The 25,281-nt window shown below is 44.0% G+C and overlaps 2 protein-coding genes across 11 annotated transcripts in view; both read left to right on the top strand.

The window, feature by feature from the left end:
• Positions 1-17,322, top strand: part of ANXA7 (annexin A7) — a 30,581-nt gene extending 13,259 nt beyond the window's left edge. For 2 of the 4 annotated variants that reach the window (XM_008269958.4, XM_070057841.1), the window contains exons 4-14: positions 1,855-1,965; positions 2,518-2,579; positions 2,976-3,041; positions 6,911-7,013; positions 7,217-7,311; positions 11,787-11,900; positions 12,118-12,288; positions 12,554-12,724; positions 12,802-12,877; positions 14,671-14,783; positions 16,907-17,322. In XM_008269958.4, the coding sequence (XP_008268180.2) occupies positions 1,855-1,965; positions 2,518-2,579; positions 2,976-3,041; positions 6,911-7,013; positions 7,217-7,311; positions 11,787-11,900; positions 12,118-12,288; positions 12,554-12,724; positions 12,802-12,877; positions 14,671-14,783; positions 16,907-17,029 (1,205 nt within the window). In that variant the 3' untranslated portion in view covers positions 17,030-17,322. The remainder of the gene's footprint in view (positions 1-1,854; positions 1,966-2,517; positions 2,580-2,975; positions 3,042-6,910; positions 7,014-7,216; positions 7,312-11,786; positions 11,901-12,117; positions 12,289-12,553; positions 12,725-12,801; positions 12,878-14,670; positions 14,784-16,906) is intronic. The other 2 variants (XM_070057842.1, XM_070057843.1) reach the window with 1 other exon arrangement.
• A 3,876-nt stretch (positions 17,323-21,198) lies between these two features.
• Positions 21,199-25,281, top strand: part of CFAP70 (cilia and flagella associated protein 70) — a 93,873-nt gene continuing 89,790 nt past the window's right edge. For 3 of the 7 annotated variants that reach the window (XM_070057822.1, XM_070057820.1, XM_070057819.1), the window contains exon 1: positions 21,199-21,344. In XM_070057822.1, coding sequence (XP_069913923.1) covers positions 21,253-21,344 — 92 coding nt within the window. In that variant the 5' untranslated portion in view covers positions 21,199-21,252. Of the gene's footprint in view, positions 21,345-22,166; positions 22,189-22,229; positions 22,368-25,281 lie in introns of those variants that run through there. The other 4 variants (XM_070057823.1, XM_008269962.4, XM_070057821.1 and 1 more) reach the window with 3 other exon arrangements.

Below are 25,281 nucleotides of genomic sequence, written 5' to 3'. Positions count from 1 at the left end.
TAAGTTATGAGTCAGGGAATTAGTAATGATGTGGGATCGCTGTCATTCTTCTACCTTTTCTCTCTCCTTTCTGTCTTCCTTGTTTTATATGAAGTCAGATTTAATGTTTGCTAACCTTGGACAGTAACTGTAGACAGTAAGGATCTAGCTGGCAAAGTAGAAGGATAAAGGTTCCTCAGGCCATGAAAGCTGGGAGCAGTCTCAAAAACTGTACTCTGAAGAGAACTGGAATAAATGTGATGATAATGAAAGATGAGCATATAACACTGTGCTCAACTATTTGTCATCTTCAGAATTAATTAATACACCACTATAGTTAACATGTCTGTGACCTTTAGACAGCCTTAACCATCCAACCCCCACCCCTGCCCCCCAAAAAAAAAAACCAGAACAACAAAACAGCACTCTTGTGGTAAGTTAGTAAGGAACATGAGTGAGGTAAAATTTTTGAAGTTTATTTAAAGATTTGTGTATTTGTTTGAAAGGCAGAGTCACATAGACAGGGATCCTCCATCCACTGGTTCCCCACATGGCTACAATGGCCAGTGCTGGGCCAAGCTGAAACCAGGTGTTTCATCCAAGACTCCCATGTTGGTGGCAGGGATCCAAACACCTGGCCCACCTTTAGCTGTTTCTCCTAGGCCATCAGCAGGGAGCTGGGTTGGAAGTGGAACATCCAGGACACAAACTGGCTCCCATATGGGATGCCAGTATCATAGGCAGCGGTTTGACCTGCTACGCCACAATGCTGGCCCTGAAGTTTGTTTTTATTTTGTTATTTTAAAATTTTTATTTATTTGAGAGTCATAGTGAGATTCAGAGCATACTCCTAGCTGCTGGTTCACACCCAACTGCCTGCAACAACCCAGTATGCTCTGGCCAAACTGGAAGCCAAGAACCCAGTCTAGGTCTACCTCTTGGGTGACAGGAACTTGATTATTTAAGCTTTTAGCTCTGCCTTACATGTCTACATAAGCAGAAAGCTGGAATCAGGAGCCAGAGACAGGCATCGACCTTTGGCACTTACTTGCTAGGCCAAATGCCTAGGGAGAAAGTTTCTTTTATTTATTTGAAAAAATTTTTTAAAGTTTTATTTGAAAAGCAGAATGACAGAGGGAGAGGGAGATATTCTGTCTGCTGGTTTACTCTACAAATGGCCACAACAGCCAGGTCTGAGCCAGTCAAAGCCAGGAGCCAGGAACTCCATAATGGTCTTTTTTTTTTTTTTTTTTTTTTTTTAAACTATTTATTTATTTGAAAGGCAGAATGAGACAGCGAGAGAGAGATCTTCAGTCCACTGATTTACTCTCCAAATGACCATGGTGACTAGCGCTGGGCTAGGCTGAAACTGGGAGCTTCTTCTGGGTCTCCCACGTGAGCGCAGGGGCTCAAGGACTTAGGCCATCTTCCTGCTTTCCCAGGCATGTTAGCGGAGAGCTGGATTGGAAGTGAGCTTCCGTGACTTGAACTGGTGTCCATATGGGATGCCAGCATTGCAGGCAGTGGCTTAATGTACTATGGGCACCCTCCATCCTGGTCTTCCATGTGGTCAGGAGAGGCCCAGGTACTTGGACTATCTTCCTCTGCTTCCCCAGGCACATTAGCAGGAGGCAGGATTGGAAGCAAAGCAGCTGAGTCTCAAACTGGCACTCTGATATGGGATGCTGGCTTCATAATATAGCTTAACCATGCCTCAGTGCCAGCCCTAAATTAATTTTTTTAACAGGGAAGGAGTTAGAAGTTGAACTTGGACAAAAAGGGACTGTTTCCACTGTCAACAGTAGAGCATTTTCTAAAGTTTTTCTGCCATTTGAGAGCTGTCGCTGTACTGAATTGGATTGTTCTTTTCTCTAGTTCCTCCAGGCCAGGGATTTGGAGCCCCACCAGGTGGAGCAGGCTATCCTGGATATCCACAGCCACCTTCACAGTCTTACGGTGGTGGCCCAGCACAGGTCCCACTACCTGGTAGGTACCAGCTACCCAGAGAAAAACAGTACATGATATTTTGAGTTTTTTCAGTTGCCACTGAGAGAATTTAATTTATATTTGGGGTAGTCTTCAGTAAACATTTACATATTTCTGTAAGTAATCTTAAATACATGGTTTCATGAAATATATTAATGGAAATACTTGATTTGTAATATGGAGATAAGGACCGCTATTTTAAATTTTTAAAATCGGTCCTAAAGCCAAAAAGCAAAACGTACGGGAACTTCTCTGCCCACTGATGTACCACAAATGAAACCATATCTTGATGACCATTCCAGATGGAGTCAGAATTTAATCTGGTTCAAATACAAGAGTATCATTTGTGAAGATCTTATTATAGAACACGGGATATTAAAAAGGTTCTTATGACCAGTGTTAGTTTTAGATTCAGTAAATTATGGGTTAATTTTCATTGCCAACAACACAGAGTGAAAATTCTCTTATGTTTCCTTATTCACAATAAGTCAGCACTGTCATGAGAAATTAAAGAAGATCTGTTTGCTGTGTACTTTTTTTTTTACCATATAGGTGGTTTTCCTGGAGGACAGCCCTCTCAGTATCCTGGAGGACAAGCTCCTTACCCTAGTCAGGTAATCTTGCTCTTATCTTTTAAATTTCATCTGCATGATGACAAAGAAGGGCTCCACTCCTTTGCTGACATCAGAACTTTACCGGAAGCTGAGGAAATGTTTGATCACAGTAACTTAAAACTCCATGCTGTCTGTGGTCCCTCTGCTTGAAGTAAGAGCCTGATGGCATTCACAAGGCTGTGCTAGGGCCTTCTCACAGGTGGTTAATGCGCATAACTTTCTGGGAGAGATTCACTTGGGCTCTTGCCATTGCTTTTACTTCTTTCTCCACTTCTTACCCTTAAAAGTAATTATAACCGAATTTGAGTGAGTAGGTGATGGTGTTTCTGTCATTGACTTATGAAGACTGATTTTGTTTTCCATGCTTACCTTTATAACTTTCCACTGTTCTTTCAGATCAGTACAGAATCCTTTTGTTCTTATCCTGTTTTCTCTCCTGTTTCTTTGGATTATAGCAGTGACGTGAGTAAGGTTTTATAATGTTCACTGATCACTAGGTCACCTATTTGTGCCTTCATTTGTTTCTGATTTCTCATGTATTTGTCTCTCATCACTTCCTTGAGGGCTTAACTTTTTTTTTTTTTAATTTTTTTTATTTTTTGACAGAGTGGACAGTGAGAGAGACAGAGAGAAAGGTCTTCCTTTGCCGTTGGTTCACCCTCCAATGGCCGCCGTGGCCGGCGCACCACGCTGATCCGATGGCAGGAGCCAGGTACTTATCCTGGTCTCCCATAGGGTGCAGGGCCCAAGCACTTGGGCCATCCTCCACTGCACTCCCTGGCCACAGCAGAGAGCTGGCCTGGAAGAGGGGCAACCGGGACAGAACTGGCGCCCCGACCGGGACTAGAACCCGGTGTGCCAGCGCCGCAAGGTGGAGGATTAGCCTAGTGAGCCGCAGCGCCGGCCTCTTTTTTTTTTTTTTTTTTTTAAGATTTAGTTATTTTACCTGAAAGTCAGTTACACAGGGAGAGAAGGAGAGGCAGAGAGAGAGAGGAAGAGGGAGAGAGAGGGAGAGAGGAAGAGGGAGAGAGGGAGAGGGGGAGAGGGAAAGGGGGAGGAGGGGAAGGAGGGAGAGAGAGAGAGGTCTTCCATCTGCTGGTTCACTCCCCAATTGGCCACAGCGGCCAGAGTTGTGCTGACCCAAAGCCAGGAGCCAGGAGCCAGGAGCTTCTTCTGGGTCTCCCACACAGGTACAGGGGCCCAAAGACATGGGCCATCTTTACTGCTCTCCCAGGCCATAGCTGAGAGCTAGATCGGAAGTGGAGCAGCCGGGTCTTGAACCATGCCTATATGGAATGCCAGCACTGCCAGTATTCCACATGGAATACTACAAGTAGAAAATTGTATGTTTACCATAAAAGCAGGGATGTTTCTTATTAATTCTCTTCATAGATTTCTGGCTTAGAAACTAGTAGAAGATGGATACTAAGGCTTATTAGTAGAACAAAGTGTTGGTATGAAAATACAAGTAAGTGGGAGGAATTATTATTTAAAGATATATTTATTTATTTGAAAGGCAGAGTTAGAGAGGCAGAGGAAGACAGAGAGAGATGGAGGTCTTCCATCCACTGGCTCACTCCCCAAATGGCCTCAACAGTGAGTGCTGGGCCAAGCCAAAGCCAGGAGCCACAAGCTTCTCTGTGTCTCCCACATTGGTTTAGGAGTCCAAGTACTTGGATCTTCTTCTGTTGCTTTCCCAGGCACATAAGTAGATGGAAGTAGAGTAGCTGGGACACAAGCCAGCACCTGTATGGGATGCCAGTGTCACAGGAGGCAGCTTAACCTGCTATGCTATAATGCCGGCCCCATAAGAGGAATTAGTGATCATAAAAATGTTTTTTGGGGAGGCCAGTGCTGCAGCATAGTGGGTAAAGCCGTGCCTGCAGTGCTGTCATCCCCTGTGGGCACCAGTTTGAGTCCCGGCTGCTCCACTTCCAATCTAGCTCTCTGCTGTGGCCTGGGATGGCAGTAGAAGATGGCCCAAGTCCTTGGGCCCCTGCACCTACTTGGGAGATCCAGAAGAAGCGCTGGGCCGGCGCCGCGGCTCACTAGGCTAATCCTCCACCTTGCGGCGCCGGCACACCGGGTTCTAGTCCCGGTCGGGGCGCCGGTTCTGTCCCGGTTGCCCCTCTTCCAGGCCAGCTCTCTGCTGTGGCCAGGGAGTGCAGAGGAGGATGGCCCAAGTACTTGGACCCTGCACCCCATGGGAGACCAGGATAAGTACCTGGCTCCTGCCATCGGATCAGCGCGGTGGCCATTGGAGGGTGAACCAATGGCAAAGGAAGACCTTTCTCTCTGTCTGTCTCTCTCTTTCACTGTCCACTCTGCCTGTCAAAAAAAAAAAAAAAAGCTCTGGCTTTGGATCCGCGCAGCTCCAGCCATTGTGGCCATCTGGGGAGCAAACCAGCAGATGGAAGACCTCTCTTTCTCTCTCTCACTCCCTCTCTCTCTCTGTCTTCTCTGTAACTCTGCCTTTCAAATAAATAAATAAATTTCTTCCTTTTTTTTTTTTTAAAGAGCTCTCTATTAAAAATGTTTTTTGGAATGCCTGCTGAAAGATGATCTTGTCTTCTCCTTCCTATTTACTTTGCCCCCGGAAGTAAGGGTATATTTCCATAGTAAATGGGTATAATTCTAAATACTTTTAGTGGCCTAAAAAGTAATCAAATCATTTTATATTTTGAAATGATATTGATGGCATATTTAAATAACATTTTGCAGACATTGGATTTTATTAGATGCCATTACAATTAAATGCTTTAAGAAATGTATTCATTTATTGAAAGGCAGAGTGACAGGGATCTCTTGAAACTGCTGGTTCATTCCCCAAAGGGCCACAACAACTGGGCCAGGCCAAAGTTAGGAGCTGGGAACTCCATCCAGATATCCCATGTGGGTGGCAGGGATTTAAGTCATCTGCTGCTTTGCAGGTACATAAGCAGGGATCTGTTTTGAAAGTGGAGTACCCAAGACTCAAACCGGTACTCCGTGATATGGGATGTGAGTATCCCAAGTAGTGGCCTGACCTGCTGTGCCATAATGCCTGTTCCAACAATTTAAAAAGTTTAAAAACTTGTGTGGAATCATCTTGCCTCATCCCATCCTTCTTGAGCCCAGATTCGGACTTGAATGTTTTAAGAAAACTAATGAGTTGTATCATAAAATTTTCCTTTTTTAATTTTGAAGTAACATCAGATTTAACAACAAAGCTGCAAAAATAGTATGAAGAATTCCTTTATACCCTTTATTCAGATTCTTCAAATGTTAATCTCTACATAGATGGAATACAACTATCAAAATCGGGATGTAACATTAGTAAATATTACCCTGTTGGGACCGGCACTGTGGCGCAGCGGGATAAAGCCCTGACCTGAAGTGCCGGCATCCCATATGGGCACCGGTTCTAATCCCGGCTGCTCCTCTTCCCATCCAGCTCTCTGCTATGACCTGGAATAGCAGTAGAAGATGGCTCAAGTAGTTGGGCCCCTGCACCCACTTGGGAGACCCGGAAGAAGCTCCTGGCTCCTGGCTCTGGCGGCCATTGGGGCCATCTGGGGAGTGAACCATTGGATGGAAGACCTCTCTCTGTCTCTACCTCTTTCTGTAACTCTGTCTTTCAAATAAATAAAGTAAATCTTTAAAAATATATATATTATTACTCTGTCTGCAGACGTTATTCACAGTTTACTGGTTGTTTTTTCCCTTTGTCCTTTTTTTCTAATGTCCTTTTTCTGCCTCTGAAGCAAATCCAGATTGAAACATTATATTTATTGTCATGTTTCTTCAGTCTCCTTCATTCTGAAACTGTTCTTCACTCTGTTCATGACCTTCACACATCTGAAGTACACTACTAATAATTTTGTAGAATGTTTCTTAATTTGGGTTGGATGTTTCCTAAAGACTCAATTCAGGTGATGGCTTTTTGGCAGAAATACTATAGGAATGATGTTTACCCAGGATTCACTTGTTTATAAAATTTCATGTATTCTATTCCTGATGATAATTTTGATCACTTGTTTAAGATGGTGCCGGCAAAATTCCTCTGCTTTAATGTTAGAAACTATTCAGAAGCCTTAATTTTCATCAGTTTCAACACCCATTAATAATTCTTGCCTGAAACACTTATTGCTGTTGTGTTTGCCAAATGGTGATTTTTAAATTTCTACACAGATTTGTATTTTTAAAATACTGCCCTGGTTTGTTTCTTTTTAAAATAGATAAATTTAAATTTAAAAAATTAAAATTAAATTAGATAATGTCTGGAAAAGTTTTTATGTTGCATCATTATCAATAGAGATTCTTTATTTTGATCATATGCATTTTGTTCTCAGCCTGCTGCAGTGACTCAAGGCACTCAGGGAACAATTCATCCAGCTGCCAACTTTGATGCTATGAAAGATGCAGAAATTCTCCGTAAAGCAATGAAGGGGTTTGGTAAGGAAAATATATTTTTGTGTTTAATACATGAAAGTGACAGATTTTAAAGTAAACCTGATGTCGTAAACCAAGCTCGAATGTCAGTCTGTGCACATACCCTCACTTTGGTGCCCAGTGCTTTGCAAGTGTTTTAACAGATGGCTTGGAGGAACACTAAGTACAGGATTCATCCTTGACTTAAGTACGTATGGTTCTTCCAGGGACAGACGAACAGGCAATTGTGGATGTTGTAGCCAACCGTTCCAATGATCAGAGGCAAAAAATTAAAGCAGCTTTTAAAACCATGTATGGAAAGGTATGTTTCATTTTGTTATCTGGAGTGAATACCAGCAGTTGATGTGTAGATGTTGCGCTTAGAGCAGATTGGAGACTGCCTTTTTATTAGTATCTGTGCTATAAGGAAAAGACAACAGGGTAGACCTTAGGAGTGATAAATTCACTATTTCTGTTGAAAACTTTTTCATCCTAGAAAATTCCTTGATCTTGCAGTCGTATCTTCTGTCTTAGATAGTTGTTTAGTAAAAAGTAGATTATGACGATAGCCACGATCAAGGGCTTGGTAATCAACTTTCTGTTGATAATGGGATTGAAGGCTTATTACACACCCTCTCTCTAGGCATGTTGTGTATTACAGCTATATGAACTACTTGCATTCTCCATACACAGCATGATCCTTTCTACTTCTGTGTTTTGTACATGCTGTTCTCCTGGTTTAGAACACATTTTCTTCTTTCTTTGCATACGAAACAACTTCAATATGTGACTTAGTATCAGCTACTCTATGAAGTTTATCTCACTGCCATGGGCAGAATTTAACTCTACTTCCTCTGTGGTCCATAGCACTTTTGTGAAACCTCTGCCATGGCTCATCTTATTGCCCACTCCTGGTAACTGTGAGCCCCCCAGGACAAACCATGTCATATTTGCCTTTGTATTTGCAGCACCAAGTATTCAGTAACAAGTAGCTGCTTAGTACGCATCTATGAAATAGTCATCGATGAAATATAGCAAAATCCTATGGCTAGAAATAAAGGGAACATTACTTTGCCATTACAATAGGAATCCTAATATTTTCCTAATGTTCTCTGAATCTGGTTTACTTTTCCCAGAATGGGGATAGTGACCCATTAGCTTGGTCCTACCTTATCTCTTCTACTGTGCCTTAAGATTCAACATAACTGGGGCTGGTGCTGTGGCGTAGTGGGTAAAGCTGTTGTCTGCAGTGCCAGCATCCCATATGGGCAATGGTTTGAATCCCAGCTGCTCCACCTCTTTTTTTTTTTTTTAAAGGTATGTTTTTATTTGAAAGGTTGAGTTACAGAGAGACAGAGGTAGAGAGAGAGGAGTTTTCCATCCATTGGTTCACTCACCAAATGGCTGCAACAGCTGGAGCTGAGTCATTCAGGAGCCAGGAGCTTCTTCTGGGACTCCCATGCAAGTGCAGGGGCCCAAGGACTTGGGCCATCTTCTGCTGCTTTCCCAGGACATAGCAGAGAGCTGGATTGGAAGTGGAACATCTAGGACTCGAACTGGTGCCCATATGGGATGCTGGCACTGCAGGTGATGGATTTACTGCTATGCCATAGCGTCAGCCCCTGGAGTGTTCCATGTTTGATCCAGCTCTCTGTTAGGGCCTGGGAAAGCAGTGGAGGATGGCCCAAGTGCTTGGGCCCCTGCACCTGCATGGGAGATCTGGAGGAAGCTCCTGGCTCCTGGCTTTGGATCAGCCCAGCTCTCTTTAGGGAGTGAACCAGCAGATGGAAGATCCTCTCCCTCCTTTTCCCTCTCGCCCTCCCCCTCTGCCTCTGCCTCTCTCTCTCTGCCTCTGCCTCTCTGTGACTCTTTCAAATAAATAAATGAATCTTAAAAAACAAAATGAAGATATTTCCCATGTTATTTTGATTTGTATTTACCTTGTATTATGCTGTCTTAAATTTTCTCATATATTGCTTTAACTTAAAACCACTCATAGCCTAGTTTTCTTATCCCCAATCACCTCTTCTTTTGACCTTATTATAAAATATTGTTCTTCTAGCCTGCTATAGAGTTGTCTTTTATTCCACATTCTTCTTTTTTCTTTATTTTTTAGAAGATTTTTATTTATTTATTTGAGAGGTAGAATCACAGACAGTAATGGGGAGAATCAGAGAGAAAGGTCTTCCATCCGCTACTTCACTTCCCAGATGGCTGTAACGGCCAGAGCCGGGCCAATCTGAAGCAAGGATTCAGGAGCTTATTCCAGGTCTCCCATATGAATACAGGGGTCCAAGTGCTTGGGCCGTCTTCCACTGCTTTCCCAGGCCATAGCAGAGCGCTGGATGGGAAAAGAAGCAGTTGGGACCAAAAATGGTGCCCACATGGGATGCCAGTGCCGCAGGTGGAAGGTTAACTACTGTGCCAAAGTGCCAGACCCTTCTTTATTAAGAAAAACAAAAACAGAGCTGGCGCTGCGGCTCAATAGGCTAATCCTCTGCCATGCGGCGCCGGCACACTGGGTTGTAGTCCCGGTCGGGTGCCAGATTCTGTCCTGGTTGCCCCTCTTCCAGTCCAGCTCTCTACTATGGCCAGGGAGTGCAGTGGAGGATGGCCCAAGTGCTTGGGCCCTGCACCCCATGGGAGACCAGGAGAAGCACCTGGCTCCTGCCTTCGGATCAGCGCGGTGTGCCAGCCACAGTGCACCGGCCACGGCAGCCATTGGAGGGTGAACCAACGGCAAAGGAAGGAAGACCTTTCTCTCTGTCTCTCTCTCTCTCTCACTGTCCACTCTGCCTGTCAAAAAAAAAAAAAAAAAAAAAAAAGGTTATTTACTTGAAAGGCATAGTTACAGAGAGAGCTTCTTTCTACTTATTGACTTCAGAGATGGTTGCAATGGCCAGTGATGGGCCAGGCCAAAGCCGGGAACTTTGGCAGGGCCAAAGCACTTGGGTCATCTTTGGATGCTTTCCCAAGCACATTAGCAGGGAACTAGATTGATGGGATGCTGGTATTGGAAGCAGTAGCTTAACCCGCTGTACCACAACACTGGCCCCCACATTTTTTTTTTAAAGATTTATTTAGAGGCCAGTGCTGTGGCATAGTAGGTTAATCCTCTGCCTGTGGCAACAGCATCCCATATGTGCGCTGGTTCTAGTCCCAGTTGCTCCTCTTCCAATCCAGCTCTCTGCTGTGGCCTGGGAAAGCAGTGGAAGATGGCCCAAGTGCTAGGGCCCCTGAACCCATGTGGGAGACTGGGAGGAAGTACCTGGCTCCTGGCTTTGGATCAGCACAGACTCAGCCATTGCAGCTATTTGTGCAGTGAACCAACAGAAAGAGGGCCTTTCTCTCTGTCTCTCCCTCTCACTGTATGTAACTCTACCTCTCAAATAAAAAAATTAATATATTTTTTTAAAAGATTTATTTGGCCGGCGCCGCGGCTCACTAGGCTAATCCTCCACCTTGCGGCGCCGGCACACCGGGTTCTAGTCCCGGTCGGGGCACCGTATTCTGTCCCGGTTGCCCCTCTTCCAGGCCAGCCCTCTGCTGTGGCCCGGGAGTACAGTCGAGGATGGCCCAAGTGCTTGGGCCCTGCACCCCATGGGAGACCAGGAGAAGCACCTGGCTCCTGCCATTGGATCAGCGCGGTGCGCCGGCCGCAGCGCGCTGGCCGCGGCGGCCATTGGAGGGTGAACCAACGGCAAAGGAAGACCTTTCTCTCTGTCTCTCTCTCTCACTGTCCACTCTGCCTGTCAAAAAAAATAAAAATAAAAAAGATTTATTTATTTGAGAGTTACACAGAGAAGGAGAGGCCGAGAGAAAGAGAGAGGTCTTCCATCCAGTGGATCACTCCCCAGTTGGCCACAACGGCCAGAGCTGCGCCAATCCAAAGTCAGGAGCCAGGAGCTTCTTCTGGGTTTCCCACGAAGGTGCAGGGGCCCAAGGACTTGGGCCATCTTCTATTGCTTTTCCCAGGTCACAGCAGAGAGCTGGATTGGAAGTGGAGCAGCCAGAACTCAAAACAGGCGCCCACATGGGATGCTGGCACTGCAGGTGGCAGCTTTACCCACTGAGCCACAGTGCCGGCCACCACCATGTTGTTTTTAGTCAGTCAGTATTCAGTGCCTGCCAGATGCCAAGACTGCCTTGTCCTGGCAAGTGGCTACTTACTAACTTTTATTGATCTAATCCCTAAAGTGACTCTTCAGAATGTGTTTTATGTGTTTTTTCATTTCCATTGCTATCACTCAAGTTCAAGCTCTTACTACCTTCCAAAAACTTAAATGTTCTCATCTATAACCTCTTTCTGTTATAGTTATTCTATATACTGTTGCTTTATCAATGCCATTTTCTTGTGTTAAAGTTTCCAAAGGCTCCTCCTAAGTAGAATCAAATTTACATTCTATAATTTGACATTGATGATAATAACCTAAGATTTTGTTATAACTTGTTTTACATATTTATTTTGAAAACCTTCCTAACAAAACCACTTATCTTGTTCCATTAAACAAACTTTGCTCATTCTTGCCCCTATACCAGTGATTCTCAGCCCTAGCTGAAAATCAGAGTCTTTTAGAATTTAAAATCAAATGCAGAAACTCTGTTTAGTCATAATAGAATAAATAGAATAACAAACTCTAAACGTATACATTTATTTTTTTCTTAGTATATAATGTTTAGATTTGTAGATGAGGTTTTCATAATACAATTATATTTCATTTTCATATTTGCTTTCAAGGATATAAGTGACAAAATTTGGAGAGTATGTATACTTAGCTTCCTTTTGTAATTAAACAGGATTTAATCAAAGATCTCAAATCAGAGTTAAGTGGAAATATGGAAGAACTGATCCTTGCCTTGTTCATGCCGCCTACATATTATGATGCTTGGAGTTTACGGAATGCAATGCAGGTACTGTTGGTCATTTACTGTATTTCATCCTATTTCATATGTAAAAAGTCATAATTATGGCTGTTATGAATTTACAGAATTAAATGAGTAATGATTTCATATCATCAGAATACAGAGCTTTTCCATTCTAGAGGACCAAGAAATATTTGATGGAGCAGTATCATTTTATTACTTTCATAGATATTGTCTTGAGTAATTCCCTCTTTATTTCACTTAGGGAGCAGGCACTCAGGAACGTGTATTGATTGAGATTTTGTGTACAAGGACAAATCAGGAAATCCGAGAAATTGTCAGATGTTATCAATCAGAATTTGGACGAGACCTTGAAAAAGACATTAGATCCGATACATCAGGGCATTTTGAGCGTTTGCTTGTATCCATGTGCCAGGTGAGTATAGCATGAATATTTGTTGGTGGAGGGAACATATTTTATTGCATATTGCCAGTGAGCATTCTTTAATCCTTTTAATATTTACCTGCCTTCAGATATTTCCATCTTCAAGAGAGGCCACACAGAATCCAGTGCTGAATATTGAACCCAGGCACTCCAATATGGGATGTGGGCATCTTAACCTCTAGGCTAAATGCCCAGTCCCTGGGAAAAAAACCTAATAGACCTTTATTTCTTCCAATCCTGCCTTTCTGTGTTTCAGGGCAATCGGGATGAGAACCAGACTGTCAACCACCAGATGGCTCAGGAAGATGCACAGCGTCTCTATCAAGCTGGTGAAGGGAAACTAGGGACAGACGAATCCTGCTTCAACATGATCCTTGCCACGAGAAGCTTTCCTCAGCTGAGAGCCACCATGGAGGCTTACTCCAGGGTATGAGCTCCTTTTTTCAAGATTTGTCTTCTGTTTTAAGATGTAAAAATATTGAACCCTGTAATTTGTGTTTGCAGATGGCTAATCGAGATTTGTTAGCAAGTGTGAGCCGTGAATTTTCCGGATATATTGAAAGTGGTTTGAAGACCATCTGTAAGATATTTGTGTTCTTTGCTTATTTTGTTTTTTAAATGAATGGAGGCTTTGAAAGCTTCACTGGCAGAAGCTGAGCTATTTTTTATATACAATTTCCTATGAATGCTTGGTGGTGTCATCAGATAGGACTGTTTGGGATCATTTGGCCTTTATTATGCCCTTCTTGAGGATTAAGAAAGAATATCCTATAGATTATAGCATTTCCTTTAAGGTAAATGGGACTGTCCTAAGGAACTGCTAGTGACACCACAAAACATCATTTTGAGTTCCCCAAACATACCTTTCAAGTATTCAGTGCAGTGAGACCCATTACTCTTTTGAAATTAAATAACTAATTTTTAGTGGTCTGTTACCCACAAATATAGCAAAATGGAAGTTTCATTCCTATGAATAATAAAGGACAAAAGAGAGTACCTCACTGTTACTGGTAATGGCATGTCTTGTAAATATTAGGGTACTTCAGAATGTTCATGAGCAAATGTAGTTAAAAGATAAGTTTATTTTGGTGCAAAAGATTTTGAAATCCATGTACTTGAGGAATCTTCAGTTAATGGAAAAAACTATCCATGGGTTTCAAAACTTCTTGCAACAAAATTTACCTTTTTATTCCTTTTTTTTTTTTTTTTTGCCATGCTTTTTCTTTTTTGAGAGAGAAGTAGAGCTTCCATGTACCGGTTCACTGCCTAGATGTCCACAAGAGCCAGGAGCCAGGAACTCAATCCAGGTCTCCCACATGAATGGCAGAGACCCAGCTACTTGAGCCATTACCTGCTGTGCCACAGGATGCACATTAGCAGGAACCAGGAATTGGAGTATAGCCAGGACTTGAGCCCAGGCACTCCAGTTTGCGATGCCTAGGCCAGGTACCCAGCCCATAAACTTGTCTTGTAATTCAGTTTCTCGTGAGTTTTTTTTTTTTTTTTTTTTTTTGACAGGCAGAGTGGACAGTGAGAGACAGAGAGAAAGGTCTTCCTTTCTGTTGGTTCACCCCCAAAATGGCCGCTGTGACCGGCACTGCGGCCAGTGCACCGCGCTAATCTGAAGCCCAGAGTCAGGTGCTTCTCCTGGTCTCCCATGTGGGTGCAGGGCCCAAGCACTTGGGCCATCCTCCACTGCACTCCCAGGCCACAGCAGAGAGCTGGACTGGAAGAGGAGCAACCAGGACAGAATCCGGTGCCCCAACTGGGACTAGAACCCCGGTGTGCCAGCGCCACAGGCAGAGGATTAGCCTAATGAGCCTCAGCGCCGGCCCCATGAGCTTTTTGAAGTGCCTTCATATTACTTATGTAATTACAATTAAAGTACATTTTTACCATCTGCAGGAGATTGTACTAAGTAAATTTTTCAAAGAGAAAACCTCTCAAAGCTCTGAGCATCATTTTAAAATCTGCGCTCAGTTCTGTTTTCTTTAGAGTGTATGTCATCTTCTCAGCCATAAGATAATCTTGACTTCTAGAATTCAGATTTTTGCATTAGTCTTACTAGTAAGATAAGGCTAGTGCACAGTTGGTATAGATTTTCACACTCTAAGGGGAAAAAAACAAAAAGTTTGGTCACTGCACCTATGGAGAGAATAGGATTTGTTAGCCAAAGAATCTAGAGTTGAAGGTAGCCTGTCTGATGCAGTTGGAAAGTGAGAAAAATCAAGAGGGGATGGGGAGCACAGCTCCAGCTCACCTCAGTTTTCTGAGAAGATTACAGCATATAATCAGACAGGCTAGAAGCCGTACAAGAAGCTGGAGGGGTCACTTGGGTCACGTCCTGGTGTCTGAAGCATCTCTTGCCTGCAGTGCAGTGTGCCCTCAACCGCCCCGCCTTCTTTGCCGAGAGGCTCTACTACTCCATGAAAGGGGCCGGCACGGATGACTCCACCCTGGTCAGGATCGTGGTCACTCGAAGTGAGGTGAGGCGAGGCTTTCTCTTTGTGTGGTCCTATTGGTTCTACGCTTCAGTTCCTTAAAATCCCCTCAGCTAGCTGTCTGTCCCTCTGGAATGATGTTAAGAAGAGCTCCGTCACTGCTGAGAGTGGTGATAAAAAGCACAGAATTCAGTTCCCTCATTCTGTAAGAGGGGTTTGCTTTAATGAGACTTGTACCTCACTAAAGACCATACCAAGAGATTTTCCCTCCTCAGAAGTTCTGTGGAGAATACTTGTTAATGGAAAGTAAGAAAATATTTATCTTTTAATTTTCACTTGTGTAAAAAATTGAATGAAAAATCCATGTAGATGAATCTTATTGGATATCAAAGGTCTTGAAATTAAACATGCATAATTAAAAAAAATTGTTACCTGAATATAGCCTCAATTTTGTTCTTTGACTTCATATATTTTTTTTAAAGATTTTATTTATTTGAAAGGTGGAGTTACAGTGAGAGGGAGAGACAGAGAGAAAGGTCTTCCACTGGTGGCTGAGAGAGAGGAATATAAGGAAGCAACTGTTTAATGAGCATAGATTTTCAGTTACGCAAGATGAAAAAACTTCTGAGGATAGATGTTGGTAACAGCTGCACAATATGAATGTACTTCATACCAATGAAATGTACACTTAAAAAGGATTAAAAGTATAAATTTTATGTCACTATGTTCAAAAAAAGACCCTGATTAGAAAATTCAAGTCTAATCATAAACATACAAAAGTTTGGTGTTTTTTTTTTTCCAACTCTGAATTCTGATTGTTTTTTAAAAAATGATTCAGTCTTCCTTAGTATGATTTTGTGGTGTATGTTTTCCTTCAACTAAAAAAAATTTTTTTTAACAGGCAGAGTTAGAAAGGTCTTCCTTCCATTGGTTCACCCCCTAAATGGCCGCTATGGCCGGCGTGCTGCACCGATCCGAAGCCAGGAGCCAGGTGCTTCCTCCTGGTCTCCCATGGGGTGCAGGGCCCAAGGACTTGGGCCATCTTCCACTGCCTTCCCAGGCCACAGCAGAAACTGGACTGGAAGAGGAGCAACTGGGACAGAACCAGCGCCCCAACCGGGACTAGAACCCGGAGTACCAGCACCACAGGTGGAGGATTAGCCTAGTGAGCTGCGGTGCTGGCAACTAAAATGGTTTCAAAAATATATAAAGTCTTGGGGCCAGTGCCATGGAGCAGTAGGTTAATCTTCCACCTGTGGCACCGGCATCCCATATTGGTGCTGGTTCTAGTCGTGGCTGTCCCTCTTCCAATCCAGCTCTCTGCTATGGCCTGGGAAAGCAGTAGAAGATAGCCCAAGTGTTTGGGGATCTGCCACCCACATGGGAGATCCGGAAGAACCTCCTGGCTTCTGGCTTTGGTCTGGCTCTGCCCTGGCCCTTGCAGCCACTTGGGGAGTGAACCAGCAGATGGAAGATATCTTTTTCTCTCACTTTCTGTCTCTCTCTTCTCTCTCTACATATTTCTGCCTTTCAAATAAATAAATAAATGTTTTAAAAATAACGTATTTGGGGGTAATAGGTGAAACTGCTATCACCATTTTCTAATATTTCCCAGAGCAGTGAATCACATCTTCACTGAGTAGTGCTGGCACTGATGTGAACGCTGGCTGTCAGATGTCAGTCACTGATTGCTTTTGTCCCCCGCTTACTTTGGTTGTTAAGATCCTATCATTTTTTTAAACCATTTATTTATTTACTTGAAAGGCAATCAGAGAGAGAGGGCAAGACAGAAGCAGAGAGATAGGGGGAGAGAGGGAGAGATCTTCCATCTACTGGTTCACTCCCCAAATGGGCGTAAGGGCTGGAGGTAGGCCAGGCCAAAGCCAGGAGCCTGGAGCTCCATCCAGGTCTCCCACCTGGGTGGCAGGGCCCCAAGTACTTGGGCCATCTGCCTCTCCTTTCCCAGGTGCATTAGCAAGGAGTTGGATTGACAGTAAAGCAGCTAGGACTTAAACTGCCCCTCATATGGCATGCTGGCATTACAGGTGGTAGCCTGATACACTGCATCACAACACCAGTCCCTCCTTATCATTATTAAAAAAATTATGATAAAGACCAGTTTTCTTTTAACATTGTTTCTAACATTAGAAATATCATTTCTCATACAGGTTGATCTTGTACAAATAAAACAGATGTTCACTCAGATGTATCAGAAGACCCTGGGCACAATGATTGCAAGTGACACGAGTGGAGATTACCGAAAGCTGCTGTTGGGCATTGTGGGCCAGTAGAAGAGATATTTGAAAACAAAGAAAACTTTTCATAGCTTTATCCTCCAAGTCAACAAAAGACCTGCATGCAGCAATATCAACTGTCACCTAACCAAAAGAGGTGTTTACCAAGGACTGTGTCAGGGTGATGTGCTTGATTTGCACATGTATTGCCTTAATTCTAATGTTACTTTTTTTCTCTATGTACAATCAGTGTAAAGCCATAACAATGATGTAGAAATTTTGTAATGTTTCTAAGTCCTTACTCACTGCTTTACTCTAATTAAGAATAAAAGCAATCTAATTCTGTGTAATAATAATTGAATAATTTTCAAAGAGGATGCTCATCACCTTTACCTAGTTAATACATGAGAAAAGAGTATTGTTAAAGAGCAACACTGGTCTGGACTCACCCTGGCTGGATTTCAAAATGTGATTCCCAGTTCAGGAATGGGTCAGTAATGAATCACCCACAGCAGCTTCCAGCCAGTAGTGACTGGTTATCCCTTTATCATGTTTTAACATCTGGACCTTTTCAGCATAAATTTTGAAAAAAGGGACTTCAGCTAGGTTTGTATTGTATTTCTATTTAAAAGTTAAAATTAAAAGCAAAGTGATGTTTACCCAAGTAAGAACAGTTCACTTAAAATCTCAGCAGACCATTAACTATTTGGAGATGGTGGAAATTTGCTGGTGCTCTTGTGACTCAGTTTCAACCCCAAAGCTGACTTTATTATAAATGATTTCCTTGCTGTGTGGTGATAGTCCCCCAGTGAACACTATTCAGTACTGACATTGGCGAGTTGTCCAAGCAGTAGCATTCTAAACTAATGGGATTCTAGTGTAAAATGTTAAATATATTATTTTGGTTACCAAAGTGTTCCTGACGCTTTCAGGAGTTCCAGTATCACCAACCCTAACCTTTAAAATCTGGCTGGGCATCTAATTATTTCCATATCCCTTACATACTCCACGGGACATGGAAGAAGCAAGGAGCACTGTGTATGTTTAACGTCAAAGGGGAAAAAATTACTTAAAATTTGTTTTATGTATTCTAATTTTATTTGAAATGCATATAGACAGAAAAAGGTCTTCTGTCCACTGGGGCACTCTCCAATATCCCCAGCTGCCAGGATTGGGCCAGGCCAAAACCAGGATCCTAGGACTAAGTCTGAGTCTCATGTGGGTGTCAAATCCAAGTATTTGAGCTGCCTCCCAGAATGCACATTAGCAGGAAGCTGCATTTGGATACAGAGACTTGAACCAGGTACTCCACTATAGGATGCAGGCATCCCAAGTGGTGTCTTTAATTGTTGTGCCACGTGCCCACCCCCAAAAATATCACTTTTTTTTTTTTTTTTTTTTTTTGACAGAGTGGACAGTGAGAGAGAGACAGAGAGAAAAGTCTTCCTTTGCCGTTGGTTCACCCTCCAGTGGCCGCTGCGGCCGGTGCGCTGAGGCCGGCGCACCACGCTGATCCGATGGCAGGAGCCAGGTGCTTCTCCTGGTCTCCCATGGGGTGCAGGGCCCAAGCACCTGGGCCATCCTCCACTGCACTCCCTGGCCACAGCAGAGAGCTGGCCTGGAAGAGGGGCAACCGGGACAGAATCCGGCGCCCCGACCGGGACTGGAACCCGGTGTGCCGGCACCGCAGGCGGAGGATTAGCCTATTGAGCCACGGCGCCGGCCCAAAAAAATCACTTTTAAACTTTATGTAAACAACTGTCTTTTGCCTCCTTTTCAAAGCTCTGTTTCTTAGCACTTTATGAAATAGTCAATCTATAATTATGGAGGGACTGAATATGTTTGTTGCCTTGTTATATAATAAAGACTTTTAATGCTGCTGCCTTATGGACTTTAGTCTCATGATGATTTTTCTGTTACCCTCCTTTTTCCATTTTAGGTGTCAGCTACCATTTTGATTAAACAAACCATGATATTTTAAATTGGCATTCATATAAACCTTTGAAATTTTAATTTTGCTAATTTATAAATTTGAGTCTTAGAAAACTAGTCACATTAAAAATGACCAGCAAAAATGCCTGTAAGACAGTTTTAATTATAAAGTAATTGGTTAAATCTGATCCCATGATTTTGCTTAAATGATAAAATTGTAAATCCTAAAGGTTTTGCACAAAGCTCTGCCTTCCAAAATCCTGCTAGGTCCATTGAAAAGTTATTGTTGGTAATATGTCAAAATTGTTATTTTAAAATTCAGGTATTTTGACCTAGAATAGAGGGTAATTTTTAAGTTTGCATATGTTGATATACTGTTTTGGTAAACACTTTCCAATACGTGGTTCCTGCTTCCAGTCACCTGAGAGTCTAATAGGGATTAATTATGTTTAAGGAAGTACCTCATACCTATTAATCCTTACTTGCCTTAAGATCTCAAAACAAAATACCACATGGACCAACAGCATGAGTGATGTCTAGAACAGCTCCCTGTCAATAACTTCACCCTTACCTATCTTGTAATGTAAAGCAAGTATGTCATGAATAAGTGGGGTGGCTTTCTGACTGCAAATTCATTCATAACTTTTATTTGGGAAAAAAAAATCGATTCCTTACTCAACAGTGCCATCATTTTATGCAAGTAGATAAGAAGATCAAGAGAGCAAACTGCAGATATGATGTCTTATCACACCTAACCACTGCAGTATGTTTACCTCTAAAACAGACAATCACCAATATAACATCAAACAGCCTTCCATGTTAGGAAATATTACCACCTCCTAGTCCATGGAGCCTACTAACATTTGATCCACTATTCCAGCAACATCTTTATTCTTTCTGGTCCTCAAAGCGACAAAGGAATACTGCATTTGGTTGTCATCTATCTTCAAACTCCTTTAATCTGGAACAGTTTACTGACTTCCATGTCTTTGACAATTAAAGAGTACAGGCCTTAATATTCTCTAAGAGTGCAGCCTGGGTCCTCTGATAGTAGGAATACCATAAAAATGTTTTCTCATTGCCTCTCTCTAGGATACACATACAGATTCTCCCAACAAGGCTGATGGTGTTAACCATACTCACCGGATCACATTGTTTACTATTTTCCCTTTTATTATTGATCAGCATTCCATGGGGAAATATTCTAAAGTCACACCAATATCTTATTCCTCACCAGACCTCCACCCACCAGCCTTATTACCCACTGAAGACTTGCCTGAATCATCTGCTTCCCCAGTGGTCGCCAAAAGGTCATTCTCTTTTACTCTCATTTCCTTTACACTCCTGCATTGGCATTCTGGTGTAAATATAAACAGATTGTCTTTCTGACCATTTATTTATAGCAATGTGGACTTGCATATTCTTGGGCCTTGACTCACTGTTGTCATTATTTTCATGTTCAAATTGTTCTAATTTGATCAATGGCAACACTTCACATTGCAGCACTTTAAAGTTGACCATGTTGTGTGTAGGCCATTTCTTTTGGCTGCTTGTGCTAGCCCTGTTGTGAACATACCAGTTTATTCACCCGCTTTTATACTGACGAGCCCTAGGGTGGTTTCAGGTTACTGCTATTCTAACGCTTAATGCTCAGCTTCAAATGTATTAAAACTTTGAGTTAACATTTTTTAAAAATAAGATTTATTTTATTTGAAAGGCGGAGTTAGAGGAGAGACATAGATCTTGCATCCGCTGGTTCACAATAGCCGGGGCTGCACCAATCTGAAGCCAGGAGCCAGGAGCTTCAGGTCTCCCACATGGGTGCAGGGGTCCAAGCACTTGGGCCATCTTGTACTGCTTTCCCAGGCCATAGCAGAGAGCTGGATCGGAAGAGGAGCAGCCCGGACTCGAACCGGCGTCCACGTGCGATGTCGACGCTTCAGGCCAGGGCTTTATTTCACCCGCTGTGCCACAGCGCCGGCCCCCCGACATCATACCTTTCAGATCCATTTATTAAAACTGTTTTGTACTGTCACTAACAGAGTGTGAGTCAAGCTCACTTTTAAAATTGTCCTCATTTTTCGCTCAAGATTTAATGTCTCCAGATCCGTTTAATAAAGACTTTTTTCTTTAAATAAATAAATTTCCTGTTGGTTTTCCTCTCCTGGTCATGGAGGAATATTGAAATATGAGAGAAAGTAAAATTGAAGGGTCGAAAACTGCACCTCACGGAAAGCAGCGCCAACGCCCACGCGAGAACGAGTTCGGAAGGCCGCGGCTGGCACGCCGGCTCCAGGGCGCAGGCGCAGAAACCCACCCAGCGACCCCACCCCGCTTCCCGTCCGGGAATGGTATCGCGAATCTTGGCTGGGGAAAGTAAGTTCTCGCGGGAGTTCGTTGGTTGCTATAGATACGAAAAACATTACTGCGGCAGCCGCAGGTAAGACAGTTAACTTCCTCCTCAGAAACTGTGTCTTCTAGCCTCCCACTCCGGACCCTCGTCACCCCAACACGGTGCTCCCTCAGCGAAGGCCAGGCTGGAAACTGGTTCAGACCGGAACGCCCCTCGCCCCGCTAGGCGCCAGCTCTCCGTATCCACCCCCGGCTCCTCAGGCGCACACTCGCCTGAATCCGCTTTCTGGTTTGGCCTGGCAGCCCGCTCAGTCCTCGCAGCAGACCCAGTGCCGTCGCCCCCTACCTCTAGCCTGGTTCGGATTGGACTGGCTGCTGCCGCAAGCCTCAGCGAGGGGCGACAGGAGCGCCCGCCCAAACGGCCTGGACCTTAACTTGGAGCTAGTCCGCCTTGTTGCATTCATTGTTCAGCGGCACAGTGAATGCCTCTGGCCCATGAGGCCTGGTGCTAGGGCTGCAGATGTGACGAAGCTTACCCGTCTTCGCTCTGTTTATGTTACCGGAGGATAGTCACAACGCATGTGAAATAGGTCTAGCGACGTGTGATCCATTGTACAGAAGGCGAAACTGAGGCTGGGACAAGTTAGGCATGTGCTCAGAGTCGTGACGTCATTACGGATGCACGCTCTTGCGCACTCCCAGCCCTCATAAACAAGACAGCTGCGAATGAAGTGTAAAGTGCACCAAGAGTCCGCAGGGAAGGCATTAGGAACTCCTGGCAGGAACTGGATGGGCAGCTTCTCTCACGTAGAGGTGGGGGGGAGGCATACTGCAGAAGCGTAAACGTGGCTCAGTGCTGGAGTCTTCGAAACCACTAAGTCAGAACACGGCCTGGGTGACGGGAGAGGCTGACTGCGCTGCTGGATCCTAAGGTCTTGAATGTCTCATTGGTTTAGGGAACGAGACAGTGAGAGCAGATCTGCACTTTGTTACGATGGTTATCGGCCTGCTCAGCCCCCTCCACCTTTTACAATCTTTTCCCTCTGCCTGCCGCATCCTTCATTTTAGTCTGTTTTGCTAGTCCTAGGTCACCTCCCCCAGGATGTCCCAGGTATGTACACCCACACGTATACTCTCAAGTCCAGCTGGGGCCCCACTTCAGCACTTCCTTGCTGTATGACTACTGCTAAGGTGACAGACTTCTCTGAAGCTCTGTTTCCTTTTTCACTAAAATGGAGATATAAATGCATATGAAAGAGCTATCTGTACCCCCGTGTTCATTGCAGCTCAGTTCACAATAGCTAAGATATGGAATCAACCCAGATGTCCTTCAACTGCTGACTGGGGAAAGAAATTATTGTGGCCAGTGCCATGGCTCATTTGACTAATCCTCTGTCTGCGGGGCTGGCACCCCGGGTTCTAGTCCTGGTTGGGGTGCCGGGTACTAGTCCCGGTTGCTCCTCTTCCAGTCCAGCTCTCTGCTGTGGCCCAGGAGGGCAGTGGAGGATGGCCCAAGTCCTTGGGCTCTGCACCTGCATGGGAGACCAGGAGGAAGCACCTGGCTCCTGGCTTTGGGTCAGCGCAGCACGCTGGCCATAGCCGCCATTTGGGCGGTGAACCAACGGAAGGAAGACCTTTCTCTCTGTCTCTCTCTCACTGTCTATAACTCTCTCTCTCTCTCTCTCTCTCACTGTCTAACTCTGCCTGTCAAAAAATTTTTTAAAAAATTATTGTATATATGAAATCCTGTCTTTTGCAACAAATGGATGCAACTGGAAACCATTATACTTAGTGCAATAAGTCAGTCCCAAAAAGATAGCTATCCTCCGCTAATCCTCCGCCTGTGGCGCTGGCAACCCGGGTTCTAGTCCTGGTTGGGGTGCCGGATTCTGTCCTGGTTGCTCCTCTTCCAGTCCAGCTCTCTGCTGTGGCCCGGGAAGGCAGTGGAGGATGGCCCAAGTCCTTGGGCCCTGAACCTGCATGGGAGACCAGAAGGAAGCACCTGGCTCCTGGCTTCAGATCAGCGCAGCACACCGGCAGCAATGCGCCGGCTGTGGCGGCCACTTGGGGGGTGAACCAACGGAAAAATGAAGACCTTTCTCTTTGTCTCTCTCTCACTGTCCAACTCTGCCTGTCAAAAAAAAAAAAAAAAGTATAAGTTTTCCCTGATCTTGGGTAACTAATAGAGTACCTAAAATGTAGTATATTGGAGTGAAACGGACATTTTGAGATTCGATGACTGTTTACAGCTTCTGTAAACTGTTTACTGTTCTTTTGAAGAACAGTGTTTTTTGCTTTGTACTATTTTTTAAGAATTTATTTGAGAGGCAGAGTTACAGACAGATAGGTGGAGACAAAGAGAAATGTCTTCCATCTGCTGGTTTACTCCCCAAATGGCTGCAATGGCTGGAGCTGGGCTGATCCGAAGCCAGGAGCCAGGAACTTCTTCCGGGTCTCCCACGTCGGTGCAAGGGTCCAAGCGCTTGAGTCATCTGACACTGCTTTCCCAGGCCATAGCAGAAGCTGGATGGGAAGTGGAGCAACCAGGAATCGAACCGGCGCCCATATAGGATGCCCGCACTGCAGATGACAATTTAACCTGCTGTGCTACAGTGCCCACCCCCATACTGTTTAATGTAGGGTTAACCTTAGGATCATTAAGTAAACTGAAAGTAGATCTTTGTAAAAATTAAGAGTGGGGATAGGATAGAGAAGAGGAGAAGGGTTGGAGCATGGGTGAGAGAGATAGTAGGGTGGGAAATATCACTATGCTCCTAAATCTGTATTTATGAAATACCTGAATTTTGTATAACTGAAAAAAAAAACACATAAAAGTACACGCACATTCTACAAATACTTAAAAAATATTTTCCAGTGAGCAAATGTTATCCCTTTTAAGTCATTGAAGTGTGTGTGTGTGTTTTTTAAAGATTTACTTATTTTATTTGAAATTCAGAGTTACACAGAGAGAGAAGGAGAGGCAGCGAGAGAAAGAGAGCTCTTCCATCTGCTGGTTCACTAACTAATTGGCCGCAACGGCCAGAGCTGGGCTGATCCAAAGCCAGGAGCCAGGAGCTTCCTCTGGGTCTTCCCATTATGGATGCAGGGGCCCAAAGACTTGGGCCATCTTCCACTGCTTTCCCAGGCCATAGCTGAGAGTTGGATCGGAAGTGGGGCAGCCGGGCAACTGGCGCCTATGTGGAATGCTGACACTGCAGGCGGCGGCTTTATCCACTATGCCACAGCACCGGCCCTATCACTTAAGTGTTTAAAACGTGTAAAACTTAATGATTTAAAACCATCACTGTGGATAACTTTTAAAATATCTTAACATGAATTGATTATAGTGCACGATATGTCTATACATACATGCATACAATAATACATACATACATACAATAAAATTTTTCCTAATAAGCAAATTACCTTGTGATTACAGTCTATAAACATTATAAACATTACCTTATAAACATTAAAAGTTTATAAATTCATTTTCATTGACATTTCATAAAAAATAAGTATTCCTAAAAAAATAAAATGGATGGGGCCTGTACTGTGGCGTCGTGGGTAAAGCCGCTGCCTGCAGTACCGGCATGCCATATGATCACCGGTTCAGGTCCCGGCTGCTCCACTTCCAATCCAGCTCTCTGCTATGGCCTGGGAAAGCAGTAGACGATGGCCCAACTGCTTGGGCCTCTGCACCTGCATAAGACCCGGCTGCTCCACTTCCGATCCATCTCTCTGCTATGGCCTGGGAAAGCAGTAGAAGATGGCCCAAGTCCTTGGACCCCTGCCCCCACATGGGAGACCTGGAAGAAGCTCCTGGCTCCTGGCTTTGGATCTTCGGAGCTCGGGCAATTGTGGCCAGTTGGGGAGTGAACCAGCAGATGGAAGACCTCTCTTTCTCCTCTCTCTTTCTCTCTCTCTCTCTCTCTCTGCCTCTCTTTCTCTCTGTGTGTAACTCTGACTTTCAAATAAATAAATAAATCTTTTTTTAAAAATGAAGATTTAAGATTCATCTGAAA

This window comes from Oryctolagus cuniculus, chromosome 15 (genome assembly GCF_964237555.1).
Source record: "Oryctolagus cuniculus chromosome 15, mOryCun1.1, whole genome shotgun sequence".
NCBI classification, from domain to species: Eukaryota; Metazoa; Chordata; class Mammalia; order Lagomorpha; family Leporidae; genus Oryctolagus; species Oryctolagus cuniculus.
This window is presented reverse-complemented; position numbering and strand designations above follow the sequence as displayed.